This window comes from Halictus rubicundus, chromosome 4 (genome assembly GCF_050948215.1).
Source record: "Halictus rubicundus isolate RS-2024b chromosome 4, iyHalRubi1_principal, whole genome shotgun sequence".
NCBI lineage: Eukaryota > Metazoa > Arthropoda > Insecta > Hymenoptera > Halictidae > Halictus > Halictus rubicundus.
The window spans coordinates 19,481,233-19,504,555 of NC_135152.1; the positions used below are offsets into that span (position 1 = coordinate 19,481,233).

At 38.8% G+C, this 23,323-nt stretch overlaps 1 protein-coding gene across 5 annotated transcripts in view; it reads left to right on the forward strand.

Annotated features, from left to right (window-relative positions):
• Cnn (phosphodiesterase 4D interacting protein centrosomin) overlaps window positions 1–23,323 on the forward strand; it is a 53,890-nt gene that overhangs the window by 25,412 nt on the left and 5,155 nt on the right. For 3 of the 5 annotated variants that reach the window (XM_076787280.1, XM_076787279.1, XM_076787283.1), the window contains exons 3-9: window positions 14,264–14,475; window positions 15,009–15,180; window positions 15,543–15,679; window positions 16,565–16,975; window positions 17,248–17,496; window positions 18,110–18,418; window positions 23,145–23,252. In XM_076787280.1, the coding sequence (XP_076643395.1) occupies window positions 14,264–14,475; window positions 15,009–15,180; window positions 15,543–15,679; window positions 16,565–16,975; window positions 17,248–17,496; window positions 18,110–18,418; window positions 23,145–23,252 (1,598 nt within the window). Of the gene's footprint in view, window positions 1–4,304; window positions 4,559–14,263; window positions 14,476–15,008; window positions 15,181–15,542; window positions 15,680–16,564; window positions 16,976–17,247; window positions 17,497–18,109; window positions 18,419–23,144; window positions 23,253–23,323 lie in introns of those variants that run through there. The other 2 variants (XM_076787282.1, XM_076787281.1) reach the window with 2 other exon arrangements.

The window sequence follows — 23,323 nt, forward strand, 5'->3', positions numbered from 1 at the left end:
ATAACGACGTTGAGCAAATTCGAGAAGCTGGCGTGAACAGAGATTTCGGAATAACGTGTATCCGTAGTCGTAGCCGACTTTTATCGGTAATCTGTATCGTTCTTCTAAATTTCGTTGTCTCCGACATTCGTGATACGCTTTGGATCTAAGATTAGAGGAAGCTGTGGCGTGCATGCCAGATAAATGGCCGTACAAACTGAAGAAAGCAGGAAGGCAGAGGTGTCATAATTTGTCGCGCACTTGTTTCTAATTCTAGGAATCTTGAACGCTCAAGAGTATCAGATTTACAATAGAACTACCTGAACTACGCGGGCTGCCTAGGTACTTTAACCGGAATTTTCTAGTGCAAAATATATCACAACTAGACTGCGAATTATTTGACTATTTCGGCATTTCGGACATATATAGAGTAAACACTGTACATAGTTACTTACATACAGTACATTGTTCAAAAATTAAATTTTGTTAAAAATCTCCTTTTTCTATTGATTTTTTTCCATCGTATTCATAGTTAACAAAAGGCACTATTTCTTCTAGCTTAAATCATTTAAAACGTGCACGATCGATGTTAATAAAGCCGGAGCTTGTGATTCTTCCGTGCGATAACATGTTATGCCTCATGCTGCACAAATGACTTCGCGAAATCCATGCAAACGAGCACGCTTAAGTTCTGCATCGATATTTCCTAATGTTTCCCTGACGTGCTTTCGTCTAGTTTCAAAGAATAAGTGTTTTAGTATGAAAAGTGTGAGAACAATCTAATTGTACAAAATGCGTTGCAACGTGAAATTGGTAAGCTAAATGTTAAATGTTAAAAGTGACCATCGCAAAGCTTCTCAAGGTTACTATAATATTAAACAAACACAATCGTCATATACTCTTCTTTATATCCTACAACTTTTGTCCGAAACATTTTTTTATACGGCTCATATTTTTTATGAAATGAAATCTGTGCGTGGATGCGGTCGGACTCAGGGCCGCAGTAAGGAAAACTTGCGCCTGGGGCCAAAATTATAATTTGCGCTCCCCCACTGAAATGAAATACGAATTATTTTTCAGGTACTTATTCATCGTAAAAAACTTAAAGAAACACACACAAGCAAGGTTAACTATCACCAACAATGAAAAGTAAAAAGCATGGAAAAATGCAGGCATCTACCTAACAAAACTCATAACTTCGCTTTTCTAGCTTTCGACTGAGCAAATCTGTTAATTAAATCTTTGTAATTTAAGTCTTTTGCTATTGATATTTGTTGAACGCCCTTTCACATGATGCTGAGGTTACGGGAATTGTTAAAGAAATTCTATATGTTATTTCCATGTTGGGTAGCTCCCCACTAATCCGAAATCATGAAACGTTTGCAGTATCTCTAGATGTGATAATTTACTAACATTTTCCATTTATTATCCGCACCCTCCTTACCGCGGCCCTGACTTATTACACAACCTAACAGTTTCCGGGCTAAATGTGAATCTACGTAACAAGATAGATAGAAAGGGGATGCTTCATTCGAATATGTGCTCCCATAACTCAGCGGATCGTGAAGCAGTTAAAATTACACTCCACGTAACGCTTTCGCAAATTTCAGCCTAATGGATAGGATTATTGTTCACGTTGGATCTAAATCGGCGTCTATTTTCTGCTCGAATAGAATCCGCAGAAGTGAATTAATTAAAACCGCTATCGATCACGGATGTCCCGGCGACTCGGGCACGAACCCGATGACACGCTTGCTACCAAAGGGTAGCAACGTATCGCAACGGTGCGGGCAGTGCAAGCGAACCCGAAATAACCGCGAAGATGTCTGACCGTCGCCGATCCTGACTTGTCGCCTAACATTTAATAGACCCCGATGCCTCGACCCAGCGATATTACAATCGCGCGCGGTCATGTTCCGAATTCGGTGATTTAATCACAGAGTCAGGTCGGTCGGACAGACATCGGGAGACTGGAGAGAGCGACCTGCCAAAATAAAGACAGTCGAAACTCCGTTCTGGCCTAAATGTGTCATCTATAAATACGCGAGCTTCGCTCGGGAGTTGCTCCTAGCCAGCGGACTCGACTTGCTGCACTTGCACCGATCCCTGAATCAAGGAACACAGCCGATCGATGCCCGGAAACGCTGGATCACGAACCACCCATCCACCTTACGTCACGTCCGTTTAATGGCTATTAAACTTTCATGCAAGTTTCGCGGATAGTCTTCAACCGGTGTGAAAGCTTTCGCTTCAAGTCGGACCGAGCCGAGAGCTTCAAACATAATTTTACACAAGATTGGAGCGCCTGTTAGTGGTTGACGGGAACGAGACTGGCAGACACGCTGTGGTAAAATATAGATTAATTTGTTTAATCGCTTCTTCTTCTTAATGTACACCAGAGCTGTTCAGCGTCTGCCCGTACGGGCAGCGATTTTCTTGCCCTGGGCATACACAGAACGGCGGGCACGAACCCACGCTCCTGCGGGACAAGGCAGCATGTATTTGTCACTGCTACGTGGTTCGTTAAGTAACTTGCCCGTAGCTGTGCCCACGGGCATCGGGCGGGCGCCCTTGCCCGCTTATTAGTCAGCAGCGAGGTACAGTAATGCCTCGGTATATGTGCCAGAGATGTGCACGATATTTGTGAGGAATTACCCCCCGTCACCACAGACATGTGCTTCTTGAGAAGTGTAGAAGCTCGAACGCCACGAAGTGTGACATGATACGAGATTAGATATTGGTAAGACAATACTAATCCAATAACCGAAACCTGTCCGTTCTTGATTATTCTTTACTGAAATTTTTATCAAAATATTTGTGACATTTTTCTGATTGAAATGAGCCCAGGCCGTGAGGAATTATTCAAGAAATTTATTCCTTTGAATGTGTACAATATTATTTAAAAAAAGCGACCAAAAATTTGAATAGATACATTTTCGTTTTTTGTATAAAGCAATGGAGACTAGTCACTTTTTGTGCTCTATACACCTAGTGTTAAGTTTCTTAACGTTATTCTCATACCACGTATAAGACAGCAATATTTATCAAAACTCGGTCTACATGTTCCTCTGACACAAGGTACAAAAACGGGATACATAAAAGTCGTGATTTATGGTAACAGGGACTTAAGCACGTGCAGTGCGCTTCGCACAGGATCCTCATCTGGAACGAACCTCAAGTGGAAAGAGGAACCGGCCAGCATTTCCTTCGTAACTATAACCATAAGAGGGAAGTATACGTAAGATGTATAGGGCATTTCCTGTAATCGATCTAATATCAGGACTATACCTTGCACGCGTTACATGCGTGTGCTTACATGCTGTGGATTTGATATGGTTTGTTAGATTACGACATTGTAATGAAATGTTCGATATTGATTGGAATTTGAGGTGGAAAATGATTGCATAAATTACCTAAATTACGTATGGAATCTATACAAAACTATCTAAATTAATTAAGGTGCTATGCAACCCTGCACCTAATAAAACAAAACGATAAAAAATAGAGGTTTTTGATTTAACTATGTGCGCCCACATTGAAAAACCTGAAAAAATAATATGTTAACAACCATAACGAGATGCTAAAAGTGTAAAAACATAAACTTAGTGTCTCATTACTGGATTTTATGCATTTATGACAAGAATGGGTAGGCGTATTTTAAAACAGTAAAAACATTGGAAAAATTTCAAACGGCTGTTACATTATTTTCAACCTACTAAACATATTAAGAAAGAAAATAGGTTTCTATTTCACTCCAGTCTGTTGCAATTCAGGTAGAAAATTCTTATTTTGCATAAAGATCCGCAGTCTACTCATTACTTCTACAAGAAATCGGCATTTCCAAATTTTTTTCATTTTTTTTAAGTTCAGTTTCGCAGCCAAGAATTCCGAAAAAAATTCATAGATGTGCAGTCTAACGACTAAAATATGCCTAATTTTTTCAGAATTTTCGGGAGAACCTGATTTTCTTTGTCGCCCCAAGTCCACCCGCGTTGGAAAAAAATTTACTATCAATTTTTAAATATCCATTATGCTTTAAAAATAAGTATAATTGATATAGGAGACGGTAGTTGGTACCCCCACAGTTGGGTCCCTTTCCCTAGTTCCGGTGTTAAATGTTCAGCTGTACAAACCTCGCTTAGAGGTATGGGTAAGCTTAAATAAAAAGGAAAAGAAAAAAAAAAAAGATGCTCACGAGGAAGAGGTTACTCCGCGTGGCGGTAGTTCGACGAATCCTTGAAACGTTTGACTGTATCTACAGCACGAGATATATGCCCGGTATATAATTTTAACTGCGGGTTATTGCGATCTAAACTTTGGCGCTGCTCCGCCATTCCCCGCGTCGCGTCAGTTGGTGTTTGTGCGGTCGTCTCGGAAAGATCTACGAATTTGAGGGGGCAACCGCGAACCGTTTTTCACTGGTAGCTTTAGATTTAGGTGTAAGCTTTAGAATAGTGCGCAAGATGTGATCGTATCGAGTTCGTTTCACGTGGCATGGGATGCGGTAGGTCACGCTCAGAGGCTTCGACCTTAACCGAGAACACCCAGGACAGACGGACACAAGATCAAGACATGTTCGGTACAATCTGCTATTTTAAGTACTAATCGACGAGTGCGATTCGCTTCACTTGAAGGCTTCATTTTATCCGTGAGATACGAAACGAGTAGAATGTTCGTTTCTCAGTCTGTACTTGTTTACAAGATAATCATAATTCTAGGCGTTCATTTGCATTAAAATATTAATCGTTTGTACAATATACACATACGCAATATTCTTTGTAGACAGCGGATGTTTATGTAAAAGAATCATTTTCTACCTGGATTGCGACAAAGAGAAGCGAATCAGAAATTTCTTTTGTCGCGAAATATGTTTAATAGGCCGAAAACAATATAGCAGTGGTTCTAAATGATTCTACTGTTTTAAATTACACTTATTCATTTCTGTCGTAAATGCATAAAATCCGCTGTCTGTAAATGCAAATGTTCTCATGAATACGTAGAACAACAATTATTTGTCCATGTCCAGTAACGTGTAATCTTTTTTGCTTATTGCTATTCCCAAATTCTATTTGTCGGAGTAACACAGGCGAACAATAGTAATAATGGGTTTAATCGAACTTATGAATTTGATGAATTGTTAAAGTGTATGCTGGAACAAGGGTTTGTGTGCATAGTTCTTGGCTTCGAGGATTGTTGTATATTTAGCTCGTATTATTGCCTATTAAATCTCACCTCGTAAGGCGTGATTATTTGAACTCTCTTCAGGATGATTTATGTGAATTGTCTAAACATATCACGAGCACAATAACAATAAATGAATGTTCCACGGCGGAGAAGAAATTCGCAGAGTGTTACGTAAATAAAGTTACTCCGTCGATAAGGCTAATGTTAAGTTCGAAATGATCAACACTCTTCAAAGATACATCGATTCTTGTATTCCGATTGTCAGAGTAAAAATTGTTCGTAGTACCTACAAATAAATTGTAAAATAATATAACACGTATACAATTTTAGATCGCAATTTTCCTTTGCGACACACGTATCTAAGCTCAGTGAACAAATAAATCTACACATCATTTTAGTACGTCTCACTGAACTTTTGATTTAAATATGATATCTTAATTATCTTATGGTGGGGGGGGGGGGGGGCGGCGGCTGAACTACGAATTATTAGTTACGTTCTTAGGAAAAGATTCCACATGTCGAGGTACGACAAGGTTTTTCTTCCAATTATTCATAATTCGAATTTCTGTAATTACGACGTTTAAATCTGGCCAGTTGAAGCCCGAAGGGTAACGTACCATGCAAAAGTTAGGCGCTTACCTTGAAGCGTTGATCCGAAACTGTCGAAGCTGCAAACTCGTTCGAACCAGTTTCGGCGAGGCGAGTGCCAAGTGTCGCGATGTAGTCAAACTACGCTCTAAAGGAGCCACGATCTTATAACGGAGAAATCTGCGAGTAAAACAATAGTACAGGTACTTTTCTCACAAATATTGCTTTGTTAATAAATTACATGATCATTGCACCGTTCGTACGGAAAAAGAAGTTCTACTATACGACGGACGATAGAAGTTCTACTATATACAGTGATTTCTCTATATATGTCGCCAAGGCCTGGATGATAAACGTCGCGGAATTATCCCCACTACCGCAGAGTATACCCCGTGGGAGGCCACGAAGATTGCAAGGCCTCGGACGCCGAAGAGTGTAAACATAACATGGCTCGGGTATGTCTCCTGTACGATACTCGACACTGGCAGGACTCATGTTGTTGACATACAGTGACTCCCATAAATATTCGGACACTAGGTATAACTAACTTTATGATTTAATAATTCGTTTGTTGATAAAGCAATCGCCCTGGAAATTGTTTCTAGCAATAAAACATTTATTAAGGATGATAAACATAAATAATTTATTTGAAAAATGTGTACATAAATTCCATAATAAAAATTAGTAAAAGAAATAATGTACCATTTGTGGCTCACAAAAATATTCGGACACGTATTATATTTCTCTGGCAATCGCCTTCTGGGGACGCGATATTCCAAGAACGGGAAAACGTTTGTTTACAAACAGAATCTCGTGGACCATTAGATGTCCATGCCACCTCACTACTGTCAGTAGTAAACGTGAATTCGTTCAAAATGGGTCGCAAAGGAAAGAATACGAGTTTCGATGTGCGACAGCTTGTAATTTTTCATCGAGAAAAAGGAAAAACCTATCGCGAAATTAGTGCAATGCTTCGTATAAGTAAGAGTACTGCTCTGCAGATATCTGTCGACGATTTTATATTGAGAATCGCATTGATTCTATTCCGCAAACTGGAATACCAAGTCTCTTATGTACGAGGGAGAAAAGCAAAATTATTCGGAAAGTGAAAAAAAATCCGCGCTTAAGTGCTCCAAAACTAGTTAGTGAGCTATTAGGAGAAAGCTCCAAAAATGTTTCAGCCGAAACAGTTCGGAGAGTGTTGAGGCAAGCTGGTTACAATGGAAGAGTAGCTAGAAAGAAACCATTTATCAACGAAAAGAATATTGATAAACGAAAAACCCTTGCAAGAGAGCTAATTTCTAAGGATGAGACATGGTGGAAGGATGTCATATTTGCTGAAGAAAGCAAATTCAATCTGTACAATTCCGACCGAAGAACTATGGTGTGGCCGAAAGCGAATAAAGAGTTTAATTTTGGAAATACAAGAGGTACAGTGAAACACGGCGGAGACAGCGTAATGGTCTGGGGTTGCATTTCGTCATATGGAGTCGGTAACCTAGTGTTTATTGACGGTATCATGGACAAAAATCATTATTTAAATATACTCAAAAATAATTTAATTCAAAGTGCTGAAAAAATGGGGCTTAATAATACTTTTAAGTTTTACCAAGCAACGACCCCAAGCACAAGTCACGTATTGTGCAAGAATTTTTATTATACCGCTGCCCCAAAATTCTTCATTCGCCGCCCCAATCACCGGACCTTAATCCTATCGAGAATTTATGGGATGAATTGGATAGAAAAATTCGAAAAACCCCAATTACATCGATAGCTAAATTAAAACAAAGACTTGCAACTGAGTGGTTGAATATAATTGTTGAATATTTAAAAAAAATTACAAACAGTATGCCAAACAGATTAAGACATGTTCTTAAACAAAATGGTTATGCCACGAAGTATTAAACAAATTTTGTAATGCTAAATTACATTATCTAAATTGAAAAATTAATATTGTCCGAATATTTTTGTGAGCCAAAAATGGTACATTATTTCTTTTACTAATTTTTATTATGGAATTTATGTACATTTTTCAAATAAATTATTTATGTTTATCAACATTAATAGATCTTTTATTGCTAGAAACAATTCCCGGGACGATTGCTTTATTAACAAAGGAATTATCAAGTCGTAAAGGTAGTTATAGCTAGTGTCCGAATATTTTTGGGAGTCACTGTATATCGAGAATTCACGCGGACAAAACTATCGTAAAATTCGTTCCTTTTCTAATTTTTGATTTTTTAATGAATCTTTCACCATACGTCTCTGCTGATCATAACAACTGTCCACCATTCCAATCATCCTAAGCTTGAGACATACGGATGATAGGAGTAGAGTGGACAATTATGACTGTTCATTTAGCCGGGTCCTTTTTGCGGAAAGCAAGCTATTGGTTATAGCTTCAGCTCTTCGCGCGAGATGCCACTTTACCAGCGAGTCTGTGAGAGACTCTTGTTCACAAAGCCCTCGTTAAACATGTTCACTCTCTCGTGTATCATATGTTATGCATAGTGCTCTGTCTCGCTGCGTCTCGTGCATTACATGTGAAGCATTGCATTTGATGTATGGCTATAATTAATGTTGTAGGATGTTTATAATGGGCCACATATAAGTTACAACGGGAGCAGATAAAGAAACGTTCTTGAAAGCTAATATTTCCGTTTTCATAGAACTTCTGCATTACGCAATTTTACGTTTCATGTATTTGCAATCGTTTAATTCCGTTTTCCCTCCTACAGCAAGGTTTTTCGACTTTGCCCAATATTTACTCTTAGAGCAAGGTTAAGTCGGCTATTAGTGCGACCGACCTGTCCTTTTCGCGAGGGCATAATTTGTTCACGGAGAACTTTTATTCCAGATCATAAAACGTCTGTTCTAGAACAACACTTTTCAAAGAGGTTCTTAAGAGTATCATGTATTTTTTCTTCGATGAAGCATACAAGTTTGAAATAAATTTGATACATATGTGTGATTTAAAGGGAAAGTAGATATGTGGACATTTAAATAGAGCATTTTAATACTTCGCGGGCCGCGTGACTGTAGTTTATTCTAACGGCCCGGACAGAGAACGTGTTAAATGAGCCTCGTTTAAACTGTGGAACCCAGGCGTCCAGTTAGAGAAGGGATAAATTGCCGACTCTAATTTAGGGGTTCGGTAGCCTAGCGTTAAGGTAGTCCTTGTGACAAATCAGCCAATGAGAAGAGGGGGGCTATAGTAAAAGCTTGGTCTAGACTTTGAACTCAGGTATTCGGTAATGAAAAAGGACAACTATTGAGGTTAGGTCCTGCGTAATGTTCTCCAGTAAATTAGCTAGCGAAAAGGAACAGTATAATCCACTGTTTGTGGATTACATTTATGTTTAAAACAGGCTGATTGTTGAGGTCTCGCAAAGTCTCATTAGCTTATCATAGGTTCACAGCGAAAATATTCGAACGCCCTTTAAATCAGAATAACATTTTTAAAATTCGACCAGACGACTTGATTTTTTTAAGCAATTAGGAGCATTGATTCGAGTAGGTAGTTAATGTTTTTATCAATGAGTTTCTACGGATCATGATTTACAGAAAAATATTTTTTACACATTGGTTGTCATCCGAAGGAGAATTATAATAACAATCAGCTGGTGTGATAAACGTTTACCTCTGCTCTGCCGAGTATACCCTGTGTAGCAGATATGTCCCCTTTGTGCTGAATTATCTCGCATAAAGAAAGGTCGTGCCGCGAGCCACCGAGCTTAATAGACTATATTAAAGCATAAATGGCAGATGCATTTGGGTAGTACGCCGTAACAAACCGACGAGCTATCATTCGTGATATTTCATTTTCACTCGACTTTTCTTCTTCTTTATATTTCAATAATTTCTATTTTGCGGCCCGTTCTTTGAATTACACCTTATTAAGCCGCCCATTGCGGCACAATACAGTGTAAGGGCAGACAAAAAGATCTATGCATTTGTGACAAAACTCAGTGAATGGGGCATGAGGTATGAGAGTGGGCCATACTTTGGCGTTATTACTTTTTTTCGTTAGTGGACGCGTGAAGGTCATACGAAGATCAACTTGGTTTTTCAATTGATTTCAAAATTGATGCTTGTTATGTCCAACCTTGTTATGTTCTGCAGTAAACACAAGCTAACGCTTTAGCATGACACTACTGGTGTCTTATAATTATTTCAATTTAAATATCTCCTAAACTATTAACTGTTCGTCAGAAGTAGGCCAATACTGTTTTATAACTAATGTACATTCCATTAAAAAAAAAAAGAAAAAATAACGAAGTTGACCTTCATATGACCTTCACGCGTCCACTCACGAAAAAAACCCAATAACACCCTACTAGGTACAAGTATCACCTACTCGATGCCATTCAAATTTCCTTGAGTGAAAATCAAGATGCCAAAATCGGGCGAGACACCCTGTAGAACCGACTCGCTGAAGAGTACATTTCTCCTTCCGATGTCATACGGAGAGACAAAGTTAAACGTCGGGTGTCCTATCTTTTTGACCCCGACTGAAGTCCTACCTTCACATTCCCGAGGTGGTTGACTGCGGTCCCGGCGCGTGTCACCTTTCTCAAGAAGAAAGAGAACGACACGGGGATATTCGAAAATAACGAGTGAAAGCGACGGGCGAGAGAAAAACGAGGAGGAGGCTCGTAAAAATGTTGGTCGAACGGCGCGAAGACGGTGACACCGTGGATCGTCTGAAAGGTTCAACGGCGCTTGGTGACGCGCCAGAAAACATTTAAAGGGAGCAAGACGCGCGGCGCGGCGCCCGTCCGGCATCGCGAAACTGGCATCCGTCACGTGGCTCGGATGAATTCGAGAATAGGATCGATTCAACGTTCAATCATTGCAACAAGCGCACCTGGAGGAAAACGATGTCGCGCCGACGCGCGTTTCAGCCTCCCCTGCGCTGTGTTACGTTCGTGTTAGTCACGAACGTGTCGCGGAGGGTCCTTGCCCTTAAATGGAACGTCATCACACCGAACTTACAGTAGCGGACAAAAGTTTAAGACGAAAAGAAAAGAAGGAAGTAATAATTCAATTGACATGAAAAACATAAATACAGTGGTTTTATTTTGGTGGTAACAGATGAATAGTTTGTTTACATATTGACAACAAAAATTTTTATTATGTTTCTCAGCATAATGGTAATAATATGCAAAAGAAAAACAAATCTGTATTATATTTTCATGGTCAAAAGTTTAAGACTATGTATAAAGGAAACATTTCATTCGAAAAATGTGTGAAATATTTGTTTTATTTTAATAATTTGTACAAAATCCATTATTTTTTATCACCTCGGCACATCTTTTCGGCATCGAATATACTAATTTTTGACATTTTTCAACAGGAATGGTATTCCAAGCCGTTTGTATGATAGAGTAAAGTTCATTAAGATTTTTTGGTTTATAATTTGCCACACTTTTCTTTACTATATTCTATAAGTTTTCAATTGGATTTAAGTCTGGTGACTGCGAAGGCCACGGTAGTACGTTAATATTTTCTTCACGAAAAAAATTTTCACAGCTCGGGCTGTGTGTTTTGGATCATTATCCTGTTGGAACATGAAACTATGAGTCATATTATTGTGTGCATATGGTAACATGGTATTCTTCAACACGTCTATATACTGCAAACGGTCCATAATTCCATCTATACGACGTATTGGTCCAGGGCCGTTGCGAGAGAAACACGCCCACACCATAACGCTACCACCCCCGTGTTTAATTGTGGGTAAAACGCATTGTGCTTTCAAATCTTCACCAATTCGGCGTCTTACATATTGTAACCCGTCAGAAGCAACACGATTAAATTTTGATTCGTCTGAAAATAGTATTTTTTGCCAATCTTGACTCGTCCAATGTTCGTGAGCTTTAGCAAATGCAAGTCGCATTTTCCGATTTTTGGAACTGAGCATTGGTTTCTTCCGGGGTCTTCGTCCTCTTAAATGGAAGTGTTTTCCAAACGTCTTCTAACAGTTCTAGCACTAATGTTTGTGTCACTGTTCGTGTTTATTTCAACTGCAATAACACTTGCAGAACGAAAGCGGTCCTTTTCGCATAAGCGGTGAATCCGACGATCCAGTTTCGCAGTTGTTTTCCGAGGTCTTCCGCTTCTTGATCGATCAGAATATTGACCAGTCTTTAAAAATGTGTACCACGCTTGCTTACAAGCCGTTTCTGATTTATTTACAAGACTTGCTATTTTGGAGAATGTCATTTTTTCTTTTCGCAGTCTTACAATTTGCTCTCTTTCGTTTGGTAGCAAACTCCGAGACTTACCCATACTTTTCTCCACTGTATATAAACTTCAACCAACGAAAGATATGCCAGACTCCGATTTCAAAATTTATATAGCAAATTATAGAAAGAGCGTAATAGATGTTGCTTGTTAGACAGATCGTCTTAAACTAATGTCCGCTGCGCACAAACGTTCAGTAGAAACAAACGACTGAAACTTCTACATTGTTTACATTTGACGATCACAACATTGAGATGAAGGAGATGAAACATATACCTGTCTTACTTTGAAATATCAAACAGAATAGAAAGACAGTACTTGTATATTACGCGTATAATCGAAATCGCGTATCATCGTCTTAAATTTATGTCCGCTACTGTATCTTTAGTTTCCCGTCTGCGAGGTGCTGTATGATTTACAGTCTACATTGACACTCTAACTCTCTTGTTCATAACCGACAGATTTCACACCGTTTCATAACTGGGGTACCCTGGTACCCACCCACCGATGACCATTATTTAATACTCTTTAGGGTCCTTGTCCCGTTTACTGTGCCATTAACTTGTTGATTCGTGAATTGATTAATGAAGTACTTGCTTTTAATTCGACCTGTTCAAAATTTATATTGATGATTCTCAGGCTCTTTCTTTTCGTGTTAGAACTGTTAATATTTAATGTGAATGTGATTAAAATAAAAAGAAAAAGGCATAAACATTTTGAAAAAATTGCAATTGGTGGGGTCACGAAAATAAAAATGGCCCTTGTTTTCTGAAAGTTTAACCAGTTGCGCCCCTTTAACGCGCGCAGGTTCGATACTTCATTTGCGAATATTATCGGAGAGGTTGATGAAACTCGCCGGCTGTTGTCTGTCTTCGCTTTGCTCGCTTCTTGAGTGCACCGAAGACGAGAGTGGGGAACGTTGATTGCGAGTGAAATAAACAGAATGGGTTGTGCGGTTCCAAGAAATGGTAGGAATAACTTCGCTTCAGTAAGGATTAGTCGTTATCGTCCAAAAGGAATTTTCTTCGGTTCTCATACCGAAAACCTTCATGTAAAGTATTTTTCACTGTAATTCCACGAGTGTGCAGAATAAAACGGATTACCTCAGAGTAAAGTTGGTGGATTTGTGTAGAATCACCCCCTCCACGTTTCTAACATTTTGGGACGCCCTGTAGACACATGGAATGATATAGTTTACGAAACTTTAAAGTTGTCTTTCAAGAGAACGGTTGACTCGAGACCTGTAGTTCCTTTGAAACTTTTGTTCTTCGCGATGAGTACTATAGGATGCGATAAAAAAGCATTTTGACCTTGAAAAAAAAGGGTCAAGGTCAATTTTGCGGTCCATCTTTTTGAAACGGATCTCTACCTACCCAGGGAGTATATAATTTTGAAACAACCTGTACATCCTAAGCGAAGAAGTGTAAATTCGCCTTTACTCTCATCTGTCAACCTCGATCACACGATCGGGCAACTGGAATCGATCGTTCGTCCCTTGTCCGTGATCCCACGGTGATGCGGTTAGGTTCAGGCGAGAATTCGGGGGTGTACGGGTTAGGGAAGACGCGAAGTGTCACAGCCGAGTAACGTAATCGCGCAAAATTCGGGTTCCCATTTTCAGCACGTAAATGTTAAGGTTAAAGGTAAAGATACCTGCACCGGATCGATTTAATCGCGATTGGCGTTCCCTCGACCGGAACGGCGCATCCTCGGGAAGTCATTAGGCGCGTCCGCGTTAAGATTCGAAATTCAGGTGGCGGAGAACGAACTGGCCTGTTCTACTGAAATTCTTTCATCCGAGATGACTTAACGGAAGTTCGAGCACCGGCAATAATACCAGATGGTATTAAGCATCACCCGCAGTATTAATTATGCAAAGTAAGATTTCGAGTACGGTGATTATTCGACACATACAACACCCGCACACAAGTGTCAGGACACTCGGTGGAATTTCATCGAATGTTTCTCATTAGTACCGCGTGAATGTGAGGTGAAAAGGATTACGTTATATTGGGGCTTTCAACATAATTTTTTCAACTGATGCACATCTTCAACGTGAACGTGTTAATTAATAAATCTTTGTTGTTATTACTTCATTAATCCTCTTGTGTACCGTACATCTCTTAAAAATAAGTATAATTAATATAGGCACAGTAATTGGGTCCCTTATCCGACAGCAATACTGAAAAATCGATTTGTTTATTTTCGCACAAGTTTATGGTCATTTAAAACACGAATGTAAATACCATATATTTTTGCGTTTCAGGTACAAATGCAAGATTACCTGGCGGAACCTCCCCAACGGGGGTGATTGGGACCAGGGACAGGGGTGGTAGAACAATGAAAGACTACGAGGACCAGTTAGAAGCTCTCAAAAAAGAAAACTTCAACCTAAAGTTACGGATCTATTTCCTCGAGGAACGAATGGGCATCACATCAGTGGATGAAAATGCAATAAAGAAGAATATTGAATTGAAGGTTCTTACTTTTAAAACCTTGTTTTCGTCAAATTATAAAAATATTAACTACCTCAGAAATTTAACTTTAATAGCCTTTGGAGAAAACGTAGGCATACAATAAATATAAACTTTTTCTTTCCACGAGATTCTGAACGATGAAGACTTCCTATAAACTCCGGATCGTTATGCAAAATAAAAAGTTTTTTGAATTACGATGAATTGAACTTTGATGTATCTTATAAATAGTTTTATCATTTCTTTCAATTCTGCCTCTACTGTCATTAGTAGTACAGTGATTTCTCTATATATGTCGCGGAATTATCCCCACTACAAGAAGCTCTAGAAGCCTCGGACACCGAGGAGTGTAAACATAACACGGCTCGAGTATGTCTTCTGGACGGTACAGGACGCTGGAAAGACCCGTATTGTTGACATATATCGAGACTTTACTGTATTATGTGATCCGCGTAAATTATAGTCCAGACCCAAAAGAGAGTTAAAATGGTAAATTTCTTAATTTTAAAGTGACAAGAACTGTCTGTCTGCTGTTAGGTCGAAAACGAATCACTGAGGAAAGAATTGGTGGAGAAGCAGGAACTTCTTAGCCAAGCAGCCAAAGCGATCCAGTTAATTGAGGAGCAGAAAGAAGTATGTTCGCGTAAGGAGATTCAGTATCAGCAAACGCTGGAGGCGGAACGAGAGAAGATCCGAAAATTAGAGAAAGGTCTGTGGGATAATCATTTCAAGGCACTTAGGGTAAAGGACCCAATTACTGTGGGGGTACCTTTATTAATAATACTTATTTTTAAAGCATAATGAATATTAAAAGAGATACTACATTTTTTTTCTTGCTGCATCGATTATTTCTCGACAATCATGATAATAGACAACTTTTATCTGTATTCACAACTTTATCTAAAAATCATTTTGATATATGTAGAAATAAAATGTTCTGCTCAGTCGATTGCTTAGTCTTGCGTGATGTATTTTGTGAATGCTAATTACAAAAGAGCAGAATGTTAACAAGACGTCTCGAGAGATTTTATGTGTGCGTTGACACGTTTTGTCGTTTTCTATTTGCAATAGAATTAGCGGAATACCAGGAGAAGGCAGATGCATCCATATATTACAAGCAAGCATTCGGGATCACGTCGGAAAAGGCAGTGGACACCGAGGAGAAGTTGCGACAAATGGAAGAACTTGTTGCGTCCCTGGAGGCCGAGGTAAGAAGCACATCATTAATTACCAAAAGAACTTTCGTAATTCAAAAATTTCGATTTTTATTGCTATTAAATGGCCATTAAATGGCGTTCAGTATTTTTAATTGAGAACTTTTGTGATATCGATGAACGAACTATTCGTCCCTGTTGCAGTCAAATTTTTATTTCTATTTGAACTAAAACTTTTATTTTGGAGAACTCTTCTCCATCTGTTCCCATGGGAATTTATAATGCGATACCATTTTTTAAAAAGAGTTTCATGGTCCCCGTTTTAAACGGATGTTTTCTAATATTGGTGAAGAATTCCTAACCAGGATGGAAGTTGATAAGCAAATTCCACGGTGTCCTACTTCTTCTTCTCTTTATACGTATCAATACAACACTATCACTGTTCACTTCCTTCGGCCACCGCGAAAAAACCCCACAGCTGATAAGAAGGCGGCTATCATGACTCCGAACCCAAAAAGAACAAATAATCAGTTTGTCTCCAGTCGTAGGCGAGTCCAGTTTATTGTCATCTTCCGCTGTTAGAATATTTAAAGCTGTTCCTTTTTCTCGTCTTGCAATCAGCGAATAATAATACCGCTATTCATTTTCTAGCATAGAAGATTTATTAGGTACGTTACGAAGAGTTGTTTACGAGTATCGCATTTCTCTATCATCCTGCAATGCGGCATTTTAACATTGTTTCTTAAAATCAACGCACGAAATGTTCATTTTGCCCAAAGATCCGTAGTCTAATTGTGAAAGCGGTGTAAAGTAAAAAGTCTAACCAAATTGAATATACAAAGATACAATCCACTTCGAAACGCGAAATATTGATTAATTCGAAACGAGAAACATACAGTGCGGATAAATTCAATGGTTTCACCCGGTACAATAATACAGGTGGAACAGGTGACAACAAGCTTGAACGAGGAACGTGGCTGGACGCAAGAGCTCGAGACCGAGAGGGATGAGCTCAGAGAACGTTTGGAAGCTGAGACGCATGTGAGAGAAAATTTGACTGCGGAAAGAGTGCAGGAGTCGGAGGGTCTGCGAGAGAAGGTCAAAGAACTGGAGGAAGAGCTTCTAAAAAAGGACGTCGACCTGCAACAGTGTAGACACGATCAGACCGAGACGAGAAGAGTGAACAAGGAGTTGAACGCGCAGCTGGAGAACAAGTGTCAGGCGTTGGACGAGCTGAACGCTGTTGCAGAGAAACGCAAGAAACAAATCGATCAGCTGAGGACGTCGATAAAAACCAGAGACGACGCTTTGACGGATCTTAACAATAAACATCGCTCCTTGCTCTCTCAGGTGATATTTCACTATATTTCATATTGCAATAGACAATATTTATTACCTATTCATACGTGCGTCTACGTATGTACAATAAGCCCTTCGCGATATGAGAATACAGTATCTACTCGATAAATGTCCCAAATATCTAGCCGATAATTGTCCGTGGCCAGACCCGTGTTTCGGACAATTCTCGAGTAGACACTGTATATGAATGTATATGATGATTCGATGCATTCAATTGGGTGTCTCGTGACTTTTAACCATAGTATAATCGATTTTGATTGCAGTTCGAGAACGGTTATGTCAAACGATCAATACCGAGCACCAGCAGTTCGTCGGGAATGAAATTAAATGAAGAACCATTACAATCGAGGCTAGGACAGAAAATGATCAACGCCGATGGTTCGACGAAGAGAGAAAACACTTGCTTCGATTGGGAACCGAACAGGGAAAGGTCGTCGCGGTCAAAGTCGCGTTCAAAGTCGCCAATTGGCATTCCCAACGGCGAGACAAAATCCGTAAGAGATCTAGTAAAGGTTTGTACCATTTCACAATTCTTTTATCACTAGACTGCGGATCGTATGCATTTATGCAGAAAAAAAAAAAGAATAAACAAGTAGGTAGAACCCAAAACTTCACATACTGTGTTTAATTTGATTACTGCAATGATTAAGATATTTATATATTTCTCTTTAAAATATGCACAAAGAAATAAGTACAAAGAAATTGTAGTCGTAAAATAGCTGTTCTACAAATCTGCGAAGTTTTATCAAAATCAGAAATTGATTGTTTATGAAGACAAAATCCAAACATCATGACCCAATCCGCGTGAAGCAGTAACAGATTCAGAAACGGCACCTAATCCAAGCGTTGTGCCGGTAAGGTAGAAAATGTTTTGTCGATAAGGCAGAAAATGATATTAGTATGATAAAAAGTTTCTTTTTGAGCCGCCGAAAATCCTTTTGGGAAACATGTTTTTAATGCAAAATGAGACTATGTGCAAAATTTGAACTTAGTTCGATTTGACCGATTTTCGGAATTTCAGCCACGAACGCGATTCTAAAACGTTAGTTCAGTCCAGGATAGCCACTGTATATGTTTTTGGGTATTACGTTAATGCGATACGTTTGATCTGTACGTTTGTTGTAGGAGTTGGAAGAGAAGGATAACGAGATAAAGCGTCGTCAAGAGAAAAACAAGCAACTTGTGTTAAAGCTGTGCAACATGCAAAAGCACGCGGAGACCGTGGACTGTAAGCTGAAAAAGTTGGAGACCGACCACGAGAAGGCGATCAAGACCATCCAAGGCTTCATGGAGAGGCAACAACAGCTAGAAAACAGCAAACTAATGAAAGAGCAAAAGATCATGGAATTGGAAATTGAGTTGCACCGACTACGGGAAGGCGAGAACTCGAACATGCGAAGGGACAGAAGAGAGGAGCATACGCCCAGCAATCAGGTCGACATCATGATTTTTCATCACTGCTCCATTGTCTCTGCGTTTCTGAATCCACCTCCTGTAACTAGAATTTGTTACATTGTCTCGAAATTGGCTGCATCGCACTATGTATACTCTCACTTTCATTCTATGGCTAATAAAAAATAGGATTTGGCCATAGTTAGATTTGGTATTTTTGAACAGTACTAATATCTATGAAGACAGATTTTATGAATCATTTTGCGAATTCAGAAACGCAAAGATAGGATCCCTGCCGCTTTGCAATGCGTTCTACGTAGAATGATAGCCAAGTCACGGAGTTGCTTAGTTTATTATCAAGCGTTTCTCTTTCTTTCAGAGACACTGAACTCACCTAACATCTACTTCTACTTCTGCTTTTCTGCTTTACTGACATCACTCTCACTGCATGACACCTATCGCCTTGGGGTACCGTTCGCAATTTTTTGTTTTTTCTTTTGCATTCTTGACGACTTACAGAACAATTGCTACAATCATTCCGAACTCGACTAATATTTTCACATGTACGGAAAAAAACTTTTAACCATAATTTGTTTTACAATTATGGTCAGCTTCGAATAACAATTTTGTTTTTAATTTTTGACAATCTTAGCCCGAAGAATACTTCGTTCGGGTTTATTGTTTTCGAGATTCCATCCATTTCGAAGAAAGATTATGTGATTCCTTTTTAATTTTCTGTTATATTTATGCACAGATTTCTTTTATTGGTGCATGTATATAAAACGCAGTTTGTGTATATGCAGTTATTGGTTATGTATAGGGAAGAGGGAGATGGTGAATTAAGATTTTATATATACATTAATTAATTTATACATATCAGTAGTTGTAAAATACAATTTAAGTTTTACAAGTTCTCTGTCAACCCTACATATATAACCGTTTCTGTATACTGTTTCCTAGAACCAAACGAAATATTAATAAATTTTTATACAGTCTTTTACAACTCATAAACAACTAATAACTCTACTGTACAGTAATCCATGATATTATATTCATTCCCTGAACCGTCTAATTACGACACACTTTCACATTTTCCAGTACACACCTAAAGTTCTGTCACAATTGAAGTTTGACAAGGTAATCAGTAATCTGTTGTTAAAGTTTACAGTGAATAAATGAATGATTCATTTTGCGTCTGTGAATTGTCTGATTGTCTGATTTCGCTCGAGTCTTGGTACTTAATGATTAACTATTCAAGTTGCGAAATTAAAAGAACGCATTCTGTTTCATGTACATTTCTTTATATCAGTATATGTATATAGAAGTATTACGAAGGGTCTTGGACAACTTCAGACTCAGATGAGTCTGCCTCATGGGCCAAACTATATATATAGTTTTAATTGGGTTGAAGCCCAAGTCTCCAGGTTCGAAAATACAAGCTCGTTCTTGTATTGTTAGCTGGATTTCTGCTGTGACCTAAATTCTTTTACCGTATCGAATCAAAAAGATAAACAATATTGATATTGGATCAATACTACTTTCTCATTCAATTATTTTTTTCCTCAAATTTTTGTTGTTACACCGGAAAAAGGATTCACTTTTAAAACTACAATTATTTTGTCCACATTACACAGCACGTTTGATATACTTTAAGATGAGACCATGTTTATTGTTGTACTATTGTTTTTGAGAAAATGATTACAGTTTTAACATCGAAGATTAATCGCAAGTCGAAAATTTAGTGTTCGTACGCTTTTTGGACCCACTGTAGCTCACGTTATCGTGCATAATTGCACCAAATTGTGAAACACAAAGTGTTTAATGCCGGTTTCGATTACTGTCTCCTTGGTGCTTAATTTGACAAATACCATTTCCTAGGCTGTTAACCCTGCGAAATAGACTTTCATTGCCTCAAAGAAGGAAGTGCAGCATTACTCCTTGAACAAAAGCAGCCCGAGTGCCAATAGTCTTCGGCCTCGAGAAGACTATGGCTCGGGCCTGTCGACGACCGGCAGCGTCGTTGAAACCGGCCCACACGAAAAATTCCGTCTCAAACGAGCGCGAATGACCGATGTCAAACACTTAATAAAATCGAATAAAGACGGACTCGGCTCGCTAGGGATCGAGCTGTCGAGCGATTTTCGTGGAAGACCGAGCACCGAGCGGCATCGCATCTCCCAGAGATACCAAACCGAAGACATGCCTTTCGTCTAATAATAGAGACAGTCTGCTCGCGAAGTCTACGCGATCCGTACTCGGCAGTCTTCGCACGAAAATCCACCTCGACCGTATCAACCACCGTGGTCTCCTCCACGACGAACGACAATAACAATAGAAAAACAACAAAAACAAAAAGAAACGACTACGATCGACGCATCCTCGACTAAGAGACTCGAGCACGCATATTCTTTTCATTTTTTTCCCCTCACTTTTCGACTTGAAACGACACTCGACTTCCTTCGGTATTATTTGAGAGGAAGCTTTTCTCCTTTTCGAAAGTAATTGTAATCCAACGAAGAAAACGACCCCCGACGAGATTTCTACGCGGAACACGTGCGACTGTTTTACGAGACATAGCTGACAGAGCGACGATTCTTCGTGATCTCACAACCGTTCGATCGAACCAGAAGAACTCGGAGATTAACTCGAAGAGAAACGTCGCTTTTGTGCTTTCACGGGTATTCGCCGGTGCTAACTGTACCGTAGCATTCGAGCCGAGTACCGTGTTCAATTTTCATTCGTTGTATCGAACGGATAGCGAATTATCGATAACAATGTTCTCCTGTTTGTGTGCTTCGGTGAGAATGGAGGTAGGTGTTGATATATCAAGTGTTTCGCCTTCGAAGGTGCCCAATGTCCCACTGTGTTTCGTAATTTGCGATCAACGTAATACGATAGTTTTTATCCAAACCAATCGATAAACAAGCAGTTGCTACCCCTGGCAGAAAATATTCCATCAAAATTTTGTGAATGTGGTTGTTGAAAGAATTATTTGGGCGTATATTAAATATGAATAATATTAGTCAACTGATATTTCAGAAAAATATCAATAATACAATGAATTGTTTTGCTTTTCAGCAAATATCAAAGAAACTGTTTACATGCATGAGAAAATTATAAGAAAATTTCAATAGCATAGCATAGCGCTATAAAAATATTCTGAATGCTTGGGGGTAATTACACTCTCCTCTAAGTCAGCGTCTAATTTGTTCACTTTGTACATTGCGAACAAAACAGACATATTCAGTTTTATATTAATATTGTGTTTATATTTGACATGCTTTTACTTTTGTCGTCAATGGAAATATTTTCCACATTGAAAATATAGTTATGATATTATACATTTGATTTGTTTGATCGAATACTTTTTGCCATGGGTAGCATTATGTAGATCCTTTGATTTCCGGGAGTCTAATTGAAACAATTTAATGCCTGTAACGGAAAAAATGAATTTTTATCTTGTCGAACATATTTTAGAACGTATTCGAGTATTTCCGATTAGTTGCATAGAAGTTTAATTGTAGTAAATGTTTTATAGCCTCACATGCTTTTGCAAATAAACGTGTTTGAGATTAATTGACCGTGTTGTTACAGTCACTGTTTGTTCAGACTTATCAAATATAAGTGGCATCGTTTAGAAAATAAACTATCCAATAATTTTGCAAGTAGTTCAGGCAGCTTCGTCACGGATTCATTGAATCATTACTAATTAGTGTGCCATTCTCCTCAGAGCATCATTGTATCACCTTCATCCAGGAAAAGACTATTGTATAAATAATATTTCTTTCCTTATTTCAATAATTATTTACAAGAAGTCTAAAGACGATTGATAGACAGAATGCACTTACCTTGTGATCAACTTAATAGATTATTGATTAAAAATGACTACAGGTATACGTTACATTGTTTTTTAAGTTGATAACAATTAATGTTGAAAAGAACACTGAGTACTTTGCGATTACATCCTCTAGAAGGACCGTTCATTCAAATTTCTTATCCTGTAATCTTCTATTTAAATCGGATCGACAGAATGTCGGTAGAGTTAACCCTCCGACGGCGGAGCCTGGGTCTATATTGGCCCAGGATATAAAAATTGGAAAAACAGAAAGTGTGTCTACACGAAGTACATACTGTAGAACCTCGACTATCCGAACTGAACAGGGTAACATGACTGTTCAAATATTAGGACAGTTATTTAGTTGTAGTGCTAGATTTAATTTTTATTAATTTGTAGAATAAATAGCGTTGCATATGGATCGCCGTAGATCGAGCTATTTACATCTGATGCATGTTGGGGTATTAAAGGCTTTATCGAAAGTTCGGATAATGGAGGCTCTACAGTATCTCTAAAATAAAATACGTTTCAAAAAGTTGATAAACATGATCGATTGTAAGAATGGTCCGCTGTCCGAGGGTTAAGACTAGATGAAGTAAAGTTACAAACTCGATCTATGTTTTTCCTTTTAGGGGCCAGATATCGTTACCCTTGTATCGCCGCGCAGTTGGTCAAGAAAACCGAAATTTTAATTCCCCTCCGCTTCCCTCCTTCCCGTTAAACCCTATACATCACGATATTACACGCACGCAAACACGTATCACATTTCTGAATGTCTAATTGTTCCCTATCGTTTAATTCGCACGGATTATAAATTTGTATATACATACACGTATACCACATGCTTTGTAATCACAACTGTTTCTACAAATAAATCGTTCTGCCGATTTATTGCCGAGTTTTATTGACGAGAACAATACTTTATATGTGCAGCAACGATTCGACGAAATGGAAGCGAAAATAAACGACCTACGAGACCAAATAGAGACCATCAAGGCTGAGAAGAGTCGTTTGGAGACGCAGATACAAGTTGAGTCACAGGTAAGGCTCTTAGGGCAAGGGACCCAATTACTGTGGGGGTACCAATTACTGTGTCTATATTCATTACACTT